Source organism: Rhinoderma darwinii, chromosome 12 (assembly GCF_050947455.1).
Source record: "Rhinoderma darwinii isolate aRhiDar2 chromosome 12, aRhiDar2.hap1, whole genome shotgun sequence".
NCBI lineage: Eukaryota > Metazoa > Chordata > Amphibia > Anura > Rhinodermatidae > Rhinoderma > Rhinoderma darwinii.
In genome coordinates this window covers 38,986,388-39,004,004 of record NC_134698.1, presented here as the reverse complement: position 1 = coordinate 39,004,004, position 17,617 = coordinate 38,986,388, and the positions used below count along the sequence as shown (strand labels likewise).

Here is a 17,617-nt window from a genome sequence, read left to right as displayed (position 1 = left end):
GGAGGTGGTGGGGTGCTATGTACAAGGGTTATAATAAGTGCCCTCATTTTGCCATTGCATGTATATACATGGTTGCTAATCTACCTCTAGGGTGCATGCTATATTGTGTGAGGACTTATTATTCAAAATTCATAACTTTGATATTGTATCTTATGACACCTGGCTTATTTTTATAATATTTTATATGTCTATAGTATATACTTGGGAGGGGGGTTATTTTTGTATTTTTTGTATTTATGTGTAATAAACTACTAATAAACATATTTTGATAAAACAATATTATATGATATCAAGATTTTTCTTTTTAGTTTAATGCTATGTACAAGGGGACTGCAAAAAATCTCCTCCTCCTCATATGCACTTCACGCTATGAGGATTAGGAAGAGAGAAAGCACGACCGTGGCAGTGATTCAGAGGAGTGTCGCGGCACCCGGGTTGGGAACCACTGGCCTAGTAGATAACAGAGCAGGGAGATACCTCCCTGCTATACTGTAGTGTTCAATGGGACCTAAGGACGCAGATAATATGGAATGTGGCGTCACTACCGCCACAGCGGCTGCCTAGCGGTGCCACCGGCCGAGGGGGCCCATCCTGGCGGGCGGCACGGGCACCCTCATGCCCAGTGTCGCCGCTAGTAGCCGCTATGGATGCTACTGAGAGAAGCGCCCTGGCGGAAAGCCAGCTGCTAAGTCACCGGGCCTGGGCGCTTCTGAAACACAAGCAGGGGAAGGGAGCCAGCGCAGCGCCCCCTTCCACTTGCTGAAGTGATGCGCCCTGTGCAATGGCACTGGTCGCACACCCCTAAGGCCAGCCCTGGCTGACACTGAATCTGTCAGGTTCGCGGGACTGATGGATTTAGATCTTAGCGAAAGATACAGCTGCTCTGTATAGAGAGTACAGAGCAAAAATAATTTTTAATACAAAACTAATTTGAAAGTTGCATGAAAAAAATAAATAATCACTTTACATAGCCTTTAAACTTATGTGGGGTACAGCATCAAATGCTTTAGAAAGTGTAATTGAAGTGTGACTTTATCATATTTTTCTTGTTTCTTAAAATACACAACCCACCATCAAATATATTTGTTACTTATACAGAGCTCTTCCATAGTGAATATATTCCTGTTATTTTGCTACCCTCGTCTACTGAGAACATGTATTTTCTTTGATTAGATCGTTGATTGATGCCTCTGCTGTATATACTCTAAATCCGCCCATTTTTCTTCATTAGACACTACTTAGATCTACAGTCCACTGGGTTTCACAAGCGCTTTAAGGGTTCCCTCTACTAGCCAGGAGTGGTGTGATATAGACCAGTAATTAAACCCTTGCGTCTTTTTAATGCTTACACAGTACTACACACTGCTGTTCCTAAAACCAGCATTTTTTCTCTTAATGAGTCTTTTACATCTTTTTTTTTTTGCAGACAGATTGAGCAGATTTTCAGATATAAAATAATTTCTCATGCCTAGATATTATTATAATTATTATTAAGCAGATATTTTGACACCTAGTTAAATTAGCTTTATTGCTTGATTTAAAAATGACTTACCAGTTGTGCATGTCCTATAGAATACATAGTAAATAAAAGTATTATACTCGTCACTTGGTCCAGAAACATAATATTTGTTCATATATACTTCTGTACAGTTGATTGGACTGTTATGTCCAGGATCACTTTAACCACTTGTACCAAATAAACCACTACAGTGCAGAACTAACCAGAGATTATCCACATGTTCCCTCCAAAGATATGTTCACACGGCATATTATCAGGCTGAAAAATACGAGGCTGTTTTCATAAGAAAACAGCCTCTGAAATCCAGGTGTTTTTGGAGCTAAATTTCAAAGCTTTTTTTATTTCTACAAGAGTTTTTTAAGCTTTTTTTGGGTGTATTTTTCGTTTTTTGAAGTATCAATTGGAAGTGGGAAAATTTAACTTGTAAAACGCTTCAAGTTTTTTTTAGCAGACGTTTTTTATTTCAGCAGCGTAAAAATACACCTCATATAAACTACAAAGCGTATTTCTTATCGAAATAAATGGGAAGCTGTTTGCAGGCATATTTCAAGTGTATTTCAGGGCGTAATCAAGTGTTTTTTGCTCCAAAATACGCCTGAAAATATGCTGTGTGAACATGACCTTTAACCTTTGTAACTAGTGACCTGACAGTTAGGGACTGCACATTGTTTCCTCTAAGCTGGGAAATCTGAAACACCATAAAATAAATATTCTCAGATAACACTCAAATAATCAGCTTTACAGCAGCCAGCTACTCCACAGATAAATATTATCTACAGTGCCCAGATATACTGTATCAGGGCAGCCATAGAATTTCTGGGATCCTGACAAAATGTGGACACCCTGGTGTTTTTAAGTATTGAAAGGGTCAATGCCCTCTTTCTTCCCTGGTGGTCTAGGACTTTGAATTCCAAAATCTCTGGTACTCTTAGGCAGTAAAGGAGTTAAGGTCAGCATTTCTGGTGGTCTACGAGGGTTTTTTTTAAACTGTTGTTCCTCAAGTAGATCTATGTAACAGTATCTCTAAGATTCTTGATTACATCCATAGGCTAAAACCCTTAAAGTCCCAACACATCTTACAGCTGGGAGATGGATAATATAATAAGCTGATCAAAGGGTGTCACGCTGCTGGGACCCCCAACAATCAACTCTAATCTGTGGATGTATCCAACAGCAAGTGATTAAAATGCTTACAGCCCCACCGCAGTGAAAATAAAGCATTACACAGAGGCCATTAAAATCAATGGGCTGTCCATGTAATCCATGGACATGCTGGATCCTCCAGTGCAATAGACTCTTTGTAGCTGTTCTCTGTTCTGGATAATAGTGGGTGGTCCTGAACTTGGGGCCTCCCCCCTCTATTAACTCTGAATTCCCTAACAAGGTATTTAGAAATGTGTTTTTGAAAAACAGACCCCTTTACACACAGAATTTTTATGGCAATATAAAATGCATCAAAGAATACTTCTAAAAATGCTAACGTTATTAAAATAATACATGTGTTATTAAGGTGTTTTTAATGGCGTTTTTCATTTTGTATCAATTTGTATATGTTTTTTTAATGTCATTTTTTAAGTCCTATAGAGAAGGTACAAACGAGCACTATAAGCAGCGCGAGCCGGCTGTTTCAAACAGCTGACACCCGCCTGTGAAACAGCAAAGATATTTCTGATCCCGGCAATTTAACCCTTCAGATGCTGCGGTCAATAGTGACCACAGAATCTGAGTGGTTAGACAGAGGGAGGGGGTTCCTCATAGCAAAATCTCAGGGTGCTGATCAGTTGCCGTAGAAGCCTAGAAACCTATTGAAGGCCTCCAAATCTGCATTCTGTGATCTATTATTAAGCCTTTCCCTCTAGAGCACAGATAAAGGCAATACACTGCTATACATAAGTATTGCAGTGTATTGCATGAGCAATACAAAGATTGCATGATTATGTCCCCTTTAAATACTATGTTTAAAAATATATAATAAAAATAACTAAAAGTTAAAAAAAAATGTTAACAAAAAAGTTATGTAAGCAATAAAAAGCGAAAAACAAGCCCTCAAACAGCTCAATTGATGGAAAAAAAAAACAAAAAACTTATGGCTCTCATAATATGGCAATACAAAACAATTTTTAGTAGTTTTTTCTTTGTAAAAATTGTAAAACAAAAAAAAGTTAAACGTTTGGTATCGCCGTAATCGTATTGAACCGCAGAATAAAGTTAACATGTAATTTTTACTGCACAGAGAATGTCTTAAAAACAAAACCCCAACATTTTTTATAAATCACTGTATTTTCCCATTCCACCCCACAAATATTTTTCTTTCCATTTTCCAGTACATTAACAGTACATTAAATGGTATCATTAAAAACTACAACTAGTCCTGCAAAAAAACAAGCCCTCCTATAGCTATGTAGACAGAAAAATATAAAGGTTTTGGCTCTTGAAATGCAATGATGGAAAAACGAAAATTCAAAAAAGAAAATTGACTGTGTATCCAAGGCGTTAATGATAAACTCCAGTGAAAACTAGTCTTCCAATGTAATTAAACATTAGGGCAGTGTGTCTCAGCCCGGGCTCCCTGTAACCCTGGGGTTCCTTTAAACCCGGTATGGGGTTTCCCTGATAAAGCAGCAGTAAATCCTGTCATTTTTACTGTATGGATGGCCAACCGATTTCTACTTGCTCAAATCAATCAAGAATAGCACGTTTTGCAAATGTTCCAGCTATTAGAAACACAGAAATTGGCCTGAGATTGACAAAGTTGGATTTTCATAGCTGCCAAGATGAAAGATGTTGGTTTGGTCTCTGTACTGTCTTGCGGGTTTCCTGGTTTGTGTTTACTTATTTATTTAATACTGTAGTTTTGGCGTTGGGTAGACGGGACCAGCAGGGGACTTTTAGAGCACATTTTTCAATCGCATGCATAGTTTTAATGGAATGCATTATATTTTATCTACTATTTTCCAGACATACAAAACAAATTAATTTAGCGGGTTGTCCATTTGATCGTCAGCAATACACTGTTCTAATAAACGCTTTACAGTAGTAGATTCTATCCTTTTGGTACCTTTGGATGATATTTTACTCAACCTATACTACATTCACACATAACAATATATGCAAACCTAGTATATCAGAAGATCTTGAGAAAAATAACAAGTACCCATGCATCCTGACAAAAAATCATGGCAAAACAAGTGTGATTTTTTTTTTCCTGCCTCAAACTATTTTATAGGGCTTCATTTTCTGGTAGAACGGGTCATAATTTGATTTTATTTTGACTACAGACACATTTGGAAAACAAATTTGTTGAGCTTTTAGTAATATCTGAGGGACTATTACTGACGGCTTTTGGAATCAATCAAGTGCATGAGGGAGCATATTAGCAATGTTTCTTAACACTTGGGTAATTAGCTTCGTACTGCCCACAACCACAGTTATATTTATTCCAGGATTCTCAAAGAAGCAGAGCTGTTTAAAAACAACAAGAGCATATTCACAAGGTTTACTCTAAATGAAAAAACACATAAATTACTATTGTGCTTGGTTTTGTCAACATGGGCCCTGATTCCATATGTAAAACAATAGTGAATGGAGGTAGTAATTGTATGGTTGGATTAATATTTATCCTGATACAACCCATAATTTCTGTACTGTTCTTCAAGGAATGACCAAGAATTCTTTTGAAGGCCACTGCAGAAGTTTATCCTATATGTTGACCTTAGGTTTGGTGAACACAACCTATTTGTACATTGCCACGTCAATGTAGTTAAAGCGTCCACTATATATCATATAGGGGCAAGAACATATGTAAACCAAGTATAGCTTGGTGCATTGACCCACAATAATCAATATATAACTTACAAACATGAGGTACAATTAACACATAAAGTATGAAAAAATGTGTGTGTGTGTGTGTGTGTGTGTGTGTGTGTGTCATACGCCAGGTAGAAAGATGGTTGCCGGCATACGTCCCCTTAGGATTGGTGGTAGAATCTAGCTTTGTATGCCAAGCATAAGAGTCACACAAAAGACCAGCTCCATATAGTTAATGTGTTTTTGAAAACCATAATACAGCCATGTTCCTCACAAATGCTGTGAGGAACACAAAAATGCACCACCATATGCTAATGACTAGAAACATTTGCCTCAGTGTCAGTGAGCCCTCTCAGTCAGTCCGCAGTGCTAGCTCACATATATCTATATCTATATCTATCTATCTATCTATCTATCTATCTATCTATCTATCTATCTATCTATCTATCTATCTATCTATCTATCTCATATCTATCTATCTATCTATCTATCTATCTATCTATCTATCTATCTATCTATCTATCTATCTATCTATCTATCATCTATCTATCTATCTATCTATCTATCTATCTATCTATCTATCTATCTATCTATCTATCTATCTATCTATCTATCTATCTATCTATCTATCTATCTATCTATCTATCTATCTCATATCTATCTATCTATCTATCTATCTATCTATCTATCTATCTATCTATCTATCTATCTATCTGTCTGTCTGTCTGTCTGTCTGTCTGTCTGTCTGTCTGTCTGTCTGTCTGTCTATCTATCTATCTATCTATCTATCTATCTATCTATCTATCTATCTATGCAGGAGTTTTGTAATTGGTTGGTGAGGCAACCCATATATGTAAGCACTCTTAGTACTGTAGACTGGTTGATGAAGCTCAGTCAAAGAAGGGTAGCTGCCTCTTACGTGGCATATTTCATTCTACACCTTTAAGACATCAGGGTTTTTTAAGTGTAGGCATTGCACCTACTAGTTTAGCATAACTAGGGTATGTTACCAATCCCTTAATTTTAAGGGGTTTTTCCTTGAGACAGATTCTTTTCAATCTTGTGAAAAATGAGCCAAACTGTAAAGAATAAAAGTGATCCTCTGCATTAGCTGAATAATAATATTTATATGCACAGACTATTTTTGGTGTATGACCTCCTCCAACATATTTATATTGCCACTCAAAATCAAAGTTCAGACTGAAACAATCCTGTTCTCCCTTCAAAAAGTATAATGTGAAGGCCCCAGATTTATTGCTGATAATTTTACAGCCAAATAGACTTGTGTTTCTGACTGACATTTTTAAAGTTAGGAAATAAAGGAACTGCAATGTGCCGCCATTATACAGGGTGGGCCATTTATATGGATACACCTAAATAAAATGGGAATGGTTGGTGATATTAACTTCCTGTTTGTGGCACATTAGTATATGGGAGGGGGGAATCTTTTCAAGCTGGGTGTTGACCATGGTGGCCATTTTGAAGTCGGCCATTTTGTATCCAACTTTAGTTTTTTCAATGGGAAGAGGGTCATGTGACACATCAAACTTATCGAGAATTTCACAAGAAAAACAATGGGGTGCTTGGTTTTAACGTTACTTTATTCTTTCATGAGTTATTTACAAGTTTCTGACCACTTATAAAATGTGTTCAAAGTGCTGCCCATTGTGTTGGATTGTCAATGCAACCCTCTTCTCCCACTCTTCACACACTGATAGCAACACCGCAGAAGAAATGCCTCCCGATCTGACCCCCTTAGACTTTTATCTTTGGGGTCATCTGAAGGCAATTGTCTATGCTGTGAAGATACGAGATGTGCAGCAACTGAAACTATGGATACTGGAAGCCTGTGCTAGCATTTCTTCTGCAGTGTTGCTATCAGTGTGTGAAGAGTGGGAGAAGAGGGTTGCATTGACAATCCAACACAATGGGCAGCACTTTGAACACATTTTATAAGTGGTCAGAAACTTGTAAATAACTCATGATAGAATAAAGTAACGTTAAAACCAAGCACACCATTGTTTTTCTTGTGAAATTCTCGATAAGTTTGATGTGTCACATGACCCTCTTCTCATTGAAAAAACTAAAGTTGGATACAAAATGGCCGACTTCAAAATGGCCACCATGGTCAACACCCAGCTTGAAAAGTTTCCCCCCTCTCATATACTAATGTGCCACAAACAGGAAGTTAATATCACCAACCATTCCCATTTTATTTAGGTGTATCCATATAAATGGCCCACCCTGTACAATCATTATATGTGTCTTTTGTGAGTGAGGCACTTGCAACTTTTAGGATTCTTCTGGATAATGTTAGGGAAACAGGGACACTGTGTTAAATGCATCTGCATTTTATTTGGATCTTCATCATTATAAAACAAAAATTTTAAATCATTGTGATTTTTGTGGTTTTCTGCTACCTTCTTGTAGAAAATAAGACCGTTATACATTTCTACTAAACAGACTGCTTAAAATCTGACTGCAATCTATTGATAAGTGTTAGCATCAGATCAGGTACAGAGGCAAAGCTTTAAAATCCTCATCCTTTTCCTATTTGCTATAATGGAATAGGCAGACGCCACTTCGTTACATTAGTTAAAAATTGCTGTAGATCTTTGTATTACGACGCATTTAGTTTTTGTTATAGGAAGAAACGAGAATAGATCCCAAAGCGAGGCAGTATAAAAAAGGACCTGTCAGCTTTTCTGACATGTTCACATCTTCAGAATTTTTCATTATATCTACAATGTGCTCAGGGGCGTAACTAGAAAAGACTGGGCCCCATAGTAAACTCTTGACTGGGGCCCCCCGAGGTGCCACAAAGAGCCCTTCTTATAGATAGTGCCCCCTGTAGAATGTGCCATACAGCCCCCCTGTAGACAGTGCTATACAGCCCCGCCTATAGACAGTGTCACACCCCACTTGTAGTTAGCGCCCCCCACCTCCCCCTTGTAGATATTGCCATAAAGCCCCCTGTAGATATCGCCATAAAGCCCCCCCTGTATATAGCGCTATACAGCTCCCACATGGCTGATTCTAGCTTTTCTGCTGCATGGGGTCGAGAATTGAAATGGCACCCCCCAGATTTTGATTGATGCTGTTCTACATCACTAGCAGCCTCCTCCAACTCTGGCAGATGCGCCGTTGCCTTGTACTCAGTGGCATAACTACCGCCGTAGCAGCCCGTGTCGCCCGCCGGCACGGGTCCCCACCATGGCCGGAGGCTCCGCTAGCAGCCGCTATGGCTGCTACAGCGGGACGCCACTGAACACGACTACGGCAGAGCAGGGAGGTATCTCCCCGCTCTGCCATTAAACAAGACATGTATCCCCTATCCACAGGATAGGGGATACATGTGTGATCGCTGGCAGCGATAGGGAGAACGGGGGACTGAAAGTCCCCTGAAGTTCTCCATCACAAACCTCGGACTTCCGGGGTCTGTGTCGGCAGCTCCGGAGAAATGAATGGAGCGCCGGTCGCGCTTGTGCGCATGCCTGACCAGCGCTCCTTTCATTTTTAGTGAGCTGTGCAGACGCCGGAAGTCAGAGGTTAGTCATGGAGAACTTGGAGGACTTTCGGTCCCCCGTTCTCCTTATCGCTGCCAGCGATCACACATGTATCCCCTGTCCTGTGGATAGGGGATACATGTCTTTTGTCGGACACGCTGTAGGTCGCATTTTTTGGGGAGGGGGGACGCTGTATGGCGTTCCCTACAGGGGGGGGATGCACGCTGTATGGCGTTCCCCACAGGGGGGGGGGGGGGGCGCTGTATGGCGTTCCCTACAGGGGGGGGGGCTCTGTATGGCGTTCCCTACAGGGGGGGGCGCTGTATGGCGTTGCCTATAGGGGGGGCGCTGTATGGCGTTCCCTACAGGGGGGGCTCTGTATGGCGTTCCCTACAGGGGGGGCTCTGTATGGCGTTCCCTACAGGGGGGCGCTGTATGGAGTTCCCTACAGGGGGGGCTCTGTATGGCGTTCTTTACAGGGGGGCTGTATGGCGTTACCTACAGGGGGGGGGCTGTATGCCATACAGCCCCCCTGTAGGGAACGCCATACAGCCACCCCTGTAGGGAACGCCATACAGCCCCCCATGTAGGGAATGCCATACAGCCCCCCCTGTAGGGAACGCCATACAGACCCCCCCTGTAGATAATGCCATACAGACCCCCTCGGTATATAACGCCATACAGACCCCCCCTGTAGATAACGCCATACAGACCCCCCCTGTAGATAACACCATACAGCCCCCTCTGTAGATAACGCCATACAGCCCCCTGTAGATAACCCCATACAGCCTCCACTGTAGATATCTACAGTGGGGGCTGTATGGGGTTAACGCCATACAGTCCCCCCTGTAGATAACGCCATACTGTCCCCCCTGTAGATAACGCCATGCAGTCCCCCCTGTAGATAACGCCATACAGTCCCCCCTGTAGATAACGCCATACAGTTCCCCTGTAGATAACGCCATACAGTCCCCCTGTAGATAACGCCATACAGTCCCCCCTGTAGATAACGCCATACAGTCCCCCTGTAGATAACGCCATACAGTCCTCCCTGTAGATAACGCCATACAGTCCCCCCTGTAGATAACGCCATACAGTCCCCTCTGTAGATAACGCCATACAGCCCCCTGTAGATAACGCCATACAGACCCCCTTGTAGATAACACCATACAGCCCCCTCTGTAGATATCTACAAAGGGGGCTGTATGGCGTTATCTACAGGGGGGGCTGTATGGCGTTATCTACAGGGGGGGCTGTATGGCGTTATCTACAGGGGGGCTGTATGGCGTTATCTACAGGGGGGGCTGTATGGTGTTATCTACAAAGGGGGCTGTATGGCGTTATCTACAGGGGGCTGTATGGTGTTATCTACAGGGGGGGGCTGTATGGCGTTATCTACAGGGGGGTCTGTATGGCGTTATCTACAGGGGGCTGTATGGCGTTATCTACAAAGGGGGCTGTATGGCGTTATCTACAGGGGGCTGTATGGCGTTATTTACAGAGGGGACTGTATTGGCGCTCTCTACAGGGGGGGCTGTATGGCGTTATCTACAGAGGGGGCTGTATGGCGTTATCTACAGGGGGCTGTATGGCGTTATCTACAGGGGGGGTTGTATGGCGTTATCTACAGAGGGGGCTGTAAAAAAGGCACTATCTAGAAGGGGGGGGGTTGTGTGACACCCAGGGCAGGGGGGCTCCAGTCAAAAGTTTGCTATGGGGCCCAGTCTTTCCTAGTTACGCCCCTGCTTGTACTGGCATGCGCTGTGCAGCCGGGCAAAGTACACCTCGCTGCACGGTGCGTGTCCAAGTAGTACAAGGCAATGGCGCATTCGAGAAAGTTGGAGGAGTAGTGATATATAACAGCTAGAGGGATGTCAATCAAGCATGGAAATGTGGGTTTGGAGGCAGGACTATGTGACTCTTCAGGATAGCGGCACAGCCCCATGACCCCTTAATGAGTAATTGGCATATAGTGTGCGCTGTTTTAAAAGTTGATTTTATGGATTTTGCTGCATCTGAAAAAAACATACAGGGGAATGTTTGGAAATATTGTCAGGTCATGTATTACTGCATGTGGCGGTCCAAGGGGTTAAAACTACCTGACAGGTTCCCATTAAATATACAATGAATTGAAAACAACTCCATATGCCCTGCAATTTTGTTATTATAAATATATCCTATATAATTACAGCTCCAGAACCAAGCTCTGACATATATACAGCTCCAGAACCAACCTCAGTACATATATACAGCCCTAAAACCAAGCCCATACTTATATACAGCACCAGAACCAACCACAGTACATATATACAGCACCAGAACAAAGCTCAATACATATATACAACACCAGAACCAAGTTCAGTACATATATACAGCACCAGAAGCAAGTTCAGTACATACAGCACTAAAACCAAGCTCAGTACATATATACAACACCAGAACCAAGTTCAGTACATATATACAATACCAGAACCAAGTTCAGTACATATTTACAACACCAGAACCAAGCTCAGTACATATATACAGCACCAGAACAAGCTCAGTACATATATACAAAACCAGAACAAGCTCAGTACATAAATACCGTACCAGAACCAAGCTCAGTACATTTATACACCAGAACCAAGCTCAGTACATAAATTCAACAGCAGCACAAATACATCTCAATTTAGTGCAACCCCTGCCGTATAGGATTGTACGGCGTAAAACTACAGCTCCCAGCATGACCCGAACAATGATAAGGATATGCTGGGAGTTGCTTTTTGCCCCCGAAAAAAATCATACCAGCCATCATCTCGCTGCAAATCATATAGTGACTACAGTACTGATTAGAGGCAGAATAAGCATTTACATTAAGTGACTCATAGGTGACATCTTTTCAGATTCTAGTTGTTCTCTTTCTCTTTTCTTCTCCATCCGGTCCATACCTCTATGATGAATTCTCCCGACCATGACCCTTTCTGCAGTTTGCTGCTCAGATGTCTTCAGCTTCTCACTTTTCAAACATTTCTGAATCTATAAACAAAGATAAAATTCTCATGGTGCCGCACACTGTACCCCTAAATATAATAGTATAATACACTGTGCCCCTGATTATAATAGCACCATACACTGTGTCCCCCACACACACACAGTGCTCCCTGTAGATAGTGCCCCCTCTAGATAGTGCCCCAATAGAACCCCCTGTAGATTGTGCCCCCTGTAGATAGTGCCCCCATAGAGCCCCCTGTAGATAGTGTCCCACGTATAGCCCCCCTGTATATAGTGCCCCACATGTAGCCCCCTGTAAATAGTGCCCTACATATAGTCCCCCTGTAGATTGTGTCCCACATAAAGTCTCCCCCGTAGATTGTGCCCCACATATAGCTCCCCCCATAGATAATGGCACTCACAATTTTAAGACGTCATCGCGCCGCTAGCGTAGTTGAAAGGAACGTACCCAGCAATTCAGAACTTATGCATGTAATTGTACCTGCGTTCTATAGATGCAGGTACAATTAGAACAGGAGAGGGTGGCGGCGGCTGGTTTTAGAGAGGCAGCACGCCGGACAGTGCAGCCCTGCCTTCCCCAAACAGCAGCGGCCCTATTGCTCTCCCTGCCCCTCCTCCACATTAGCGGCGCTAGCGCGCTGCAATACTGTTTTTTAAAATGATGTGCAGTTTGGGCATATGATGATCCGCCACTGGCCAGAACAGAGTCCTGACACAGATGTGAACGAAGCCTAAGTTTACTTCTGTATGTAGGTATTTTAGTTTATCTGAAAAATATGTACAGCAGCTGAAAAACATTTGAGTTTGATTGAGTTGCCAAAATATAAGAGCAGAGGGCAATATTGTTGTGTGTGATTTATTTTAATTTCTATTTACAATTATTTATCTGTTTATTTTAAATCTCAGGGCTTTGTATCCAAGCTTGATAAATTTATCCACTGGCTGCAAGATGCTATGGAAGCCACTGAAAACTGGACCCCTCCTCAGCCTGAAACAGAGGCCCTACAAATGTATCTGCATACACACCTGGTGAGGGGGATAACCATAAAGAGTGCAAGTTATCAGATATGTACTGTTTGTGTACAACTTTGCACAAAATTTTATGTTCTGTATTTAGATTTTTACTTTTAATCTAAGGTGTTTGTTGGAAGATCTCTGTGGTTCTTTAATATCCAGATGTGCAACCATGTCAGATTAGTGAGTGAAATACCCAGTGACTGACATGGGAAAATTCACTAGTGTGACTAAAAACCACCATAAGGGCATTATTTAAACAACATATGTGCTAAATCCCCTATTTCCGAGAAGAGTGCTAATTAATTATTATGAGTAATTCTAGTTTTTAATCATAAGAATTATATGTATAATAGCTTCCTTAGATGGACATATTGCACCTGTTTTTAGAGGAGTATTCCAACCTTTACCAAAATATCCCAGGAGGCTGCATATGACTAAACATAACAAAAAGTAATATGCTCACCTTTTGTTGGTTGAAGTTGTGATGTCAGGAAGGCTAGGTTATCATCTCCTTTTTGTGCTTCCGTCGGAGGTATACCTCGGGAGGAGGCCTGGCATATGCCTCCGACGGAAGGCATCGAAGTATGCCGCTGTATAGCATACAGTGGGATACATCGCCCGAACACCCCAGACACAGAGCTACTTTAAGCATTGAGCCCAGGGAAACCCCTGACGTCACTGTCCATATATGTACAGTGACATTAGGGGCTTTAAGATGACGGGCTTTAAGAGTCTGGTATTCCGCTCCTAGAGGGAGCCCCTGACATCACTGTCCATATATGGACAGTGATGTCAGGGGCTTTAAACTACGTAGTCCCCGGTCAAAGCATCTAAAGCGCTCTGGCAGGGACTCCAGAACTTGAGGAGCCCATGACACCACTGTCTATATATGGACATTAACGCCAGGGGTTTCTCCAGTCCCGAATTCCTCGGCCAGAGCACTTCAGATGCTCTGTCCGGGGACTGCGTAGTAAAAAGCCCCTGACATTATTATCCATATATGGACAGCGACATCTCCAGTCCTGGAGTCTCTGGCCATAGCGCTTCAGATGCTCTCGCCAGGGACTCCCTAGTTGAAAGTTCCTGACATCACTGTCCATACATGGACAGTGACGTCAGGGGCTTCCCCAGGGTCATAATCCCCCAGACGAGGACTACCTGGTGCTCTTCCCGGGGATTCCAGCTCTGGGAAAGCTCTGCAAGGTATACATTTAACATATACCTGTGACGGATGCCATACAGTGGCATCCGTCATACTTAGGCTCCCATGTAAACTTTTTTTGCGGGATCCCTCAGGATGAAAAAGCGTTGCTTACTACAGTATTCCATACTTTAAAAAAAGGTAAACCAAAATATACCAGCCCGACAGAGGCCAAAAGAACACTCTTTTGGGCTCCGTCTTGCTAATGGAGGCCTATGGACACATGAAGCGTGTATGTAAGGAGCTTTTCCTATGTGCTTGGTAAACTTAGGCCCAAAATGAGATGTGAACATTACCTGCCATCACCACTGTGACCAACATCCATGTAAGACATGCCATCACGCCAGTAATGTTTACAAAATACCCATTTTATCAAACATTTTGGTAAATGCTGGAAAACCCCTTTAAGTTTCCATGTTATGGACATAACACCAAGATCCCCCATGATTCTGCTGATCCAAAATTAGATCTGCATAGGGTTCTTTGGCGTTCTAAGTTCTGCCCAGTAGACCATCTAAAATTAACCTATGACTAAACCTGCCCATACACTTACATTAGCTGTTGGTGGAAAGCTATTCTTCCTGACTTCCCCCATACACACGAACCAAGCTCATACGGGCATGCATGTGTTTTCAATGGGAAGCAGGGAATAAGCCGCTGACAGACACCTGTTGCCGTTTTTTTTATCTCCTGTCCTGTGGGGACAATGGATTGGACATGTTGAAATTCAGATGTTGGGGAAAGAAGGATTGGGAATGTTGATGTCAGAAATAGTCTGGACATCCCTATACACATTCAGCGAATTTGGCTGAATCTTATCTAATGTGAATGGGCACCCTTGGTCTCTTAGGGAACTACAGCTACTCTGCCTTTCTAATTATTAAAATTTATAATTGTTCAACTTCTGACTTTCCATATATAAATATTGTTTTTATTGTTTTGTTGGAAAAAAACTGAAACAATTATTTAGTAATAAACTAACTTGAGATAAACTATATGGATATTAACTGAATAAGTGTGTTTAGTGAATGTTTTACAGTCAGCATACTTCCAAGATGATATGAAAAGTCTTCCTCGATTTCTTGTAGAACTTTAAGCAGAGTGTGGATGGACACTGTTCCCTGAAGGATGCTGTGTTGGAAGAAGGCCATCGACTGATGGAAGTGCTGGTTTCTCACAGACCAGGTAATGGAGCCCATAGAAAACAAAGATATGATACATTTTTTTGGCTAAGGATATAACATTACACATGGAAGTCTTAGGCCGGGTTCCCACGTACAGTAAATGCTGCGGAATTTCTGCAACGGAATTCTGTGCGGAAATTCCACAACATTTACAGTAGCAGCAAAGTGGATGAGATTTTGAAAATCTCATGCCCACGCTGAGGATTTTTTTTTAGCAATAACATTAATAAATTGACATGCGGTGCGGAATTTAAATCCGCAACGTGCAAATCCCACAATCCCAGCGATTCTGCCTAAAAAATCTCAACTCAGAAAAAAAAAATCATACTTAACCAGAACTCCCTGCTTCTTCCTCCAGTCTGGCCTTCTGGGATAACGTTTCATCCTATGTGACCGCTGCAGCCAATTACAGTATCAACCAGGAAGGCCAGACCGTATTGTAAAGGTTTCTGTGCGAAGATGTTGCGTGTTTTTTTTATTTTTTTTCTGAGTTGCGATTCTTGGCTTTCTGTTGCAGGTTTTGCATCCCCATTGTATTCAATGGGGGAAACGCAGCATTGACATGCTGCGGGTTTAAATTCCGCAGTGCAGGTCAATTTATGAACGTTTCCGCGTCATTTTTTTTTTCGCAGCCTAGGCCTGATATTTTCAAAATTTCATCCACTTTGCTGCTACTGTAAATGCTGTGGAATCTCCACACAGAAATCCATTGCGAAAATTACGCAGCATTTATGCTACGTGGGAACCAGGTTTCCTTGGGTCGGATACACTGCGTAAAACTATGCAGCATATCTGAAACCCACAGCACATTCCATCTGAAAAACCGCACCACATTGTGGTGCCGTTTTTCACGTAAAATTTCTTCTGCGGAAAGCAGCGGTAGAATTTTTTTTTAAACAAAATGTGTGAGAGACGTTGGCGAGAATATTGGGGAGAACATATAAACCCCATGCCCTTGGTCAGATAGTTTCAAAGTACATGGTGTGTTGACGTGAATATATTAATTTTACTAAAATAATTCTAAATAAATGCTTTAACTTTTCTAATTATGCAAAATAGTTCTCCACGGGAAAAAAGAAAACTGTCTGTCTAGTGCCACCTATAGGTGACTACTCTGTAACTCAATTTTCTAACCTTTATAGAGTCATGACTTTGGAGTGCCTGATAATTTCTGTCCCTTTGTACCTAAATACCACAACCTGTTAAAACACCATCTTTACTTACCTATGGCTTAAGATCTGCAATAAAGACAAGACCGCGTGACATGAAAAAATGGCCGCAGCAGCCTCTTTATCAAACTAACAAAATATTATATATATATATATATTTATATATACTGTATATATATGGTCAAAGAAGAGTGCAAATGTCCAGGGGTACTCGGGGACATTCTCCAATACAGAGGGCACTGTGGCACTATCTACAGAGGGCACTGTGGTACTGGGGGGATCGTGTGGCACTAACTAAAGGGGAACCATGTGGCATTATCTACAGGAAGCAGTGTGTGGCAATATTTACAGGAAACAGTATGTGGCCCTATCTACTGCGAGCAGTGTAGGGCAACATCTACAAGGGGCACTGACTGTGGCACTACCTACGCTGGTTTTTACGCTCCCAGTAGTGGTCAGCACATATCGCCTAGCCTTAGTGATAAAATGAGACATCACCTGCCTGAATATAACCCGAGAGATACTGGCCACCATAGTAGGTGTCAGCAAAACTAGTTCAGAAATTTTTGTTAGTTTATTTGTATACAGAAATTCTGCCCCATTAGCCACATCCAGCAGATAAGCCATGCCCCCATAAGGCACACCCACCAAAGAAGCCACACCCCAAGTGTCCCTCAAAACATTTTCCAAGTGTTTGTAACTATGGGCAGGGGCGTAGTTAGAGACACATGGGCCCATTTTCATAGGCATGAAAAACATTTCTTTGGGCCCCCTTCCCAAATTCTTTTCATGGCCGATGGCACGCAGCTTTCATCAGCATTGCTGGATCTCCTAAGTGAGCCATCAATGCAGCATTAAAAGCCAGGAGACATCAGGGGCAATAGCCCCAATACATATTTTTTATTTTTTGCTCCCCCCAAAATGTGTATAAATCTGAGACAGCACATCTATAGGACTACGACCCCCTATAGCTATGCCACTGGATAGGATAAGATACAGGCCACAGCCGATAGTATCACACATGATAGGCTTAGATACAGGGCCCAGCAGACAGTATCACACATGATAGGCTTAGCTACAGGGCTCAGCAGACAGGATGACACATGATCGGCCTAGATACAGTGCCCAGGAGACAGTATCACACATGGTAGGCTTAGATACAGGGCCCAGCAGACAGTATCACACATTGTATGCTTCGATACTGGGCCCAGCAGACATTATCA

General features: G+C 42.1%; 1 protein-coding gene across 2 annotated transcripts in view; it reads left to right on the top strand.

The window, feature by feature from the left end:
- Positions 1–17,617, top strand: part of AKAP6 (A-kinase anchoring protein 6) — a 439,319-nt gene that overhangs the window by 190,553 nt on the left and 231,149 nt on the right. For both annotated transcript variants that reach the window (XR_012851289.1, XM_075843564.1), the window contains exons 5-6: positions 12,730–12,852; positions 15,130–15,226. Coding sequence is in view for 1 of the 2 variants with exons in the window: in XM_075843564.1 (XP_075699679.1) it covers positions 12,730–12,852; positions 15,130–15,226 (220 nt within the window). In the remaining variant the exon portion in view is untranslated. The remainder of the gene's footprint in view (positions 1–12,729; positions 12,853–15,129; positions 15,227–17,617) is intronic.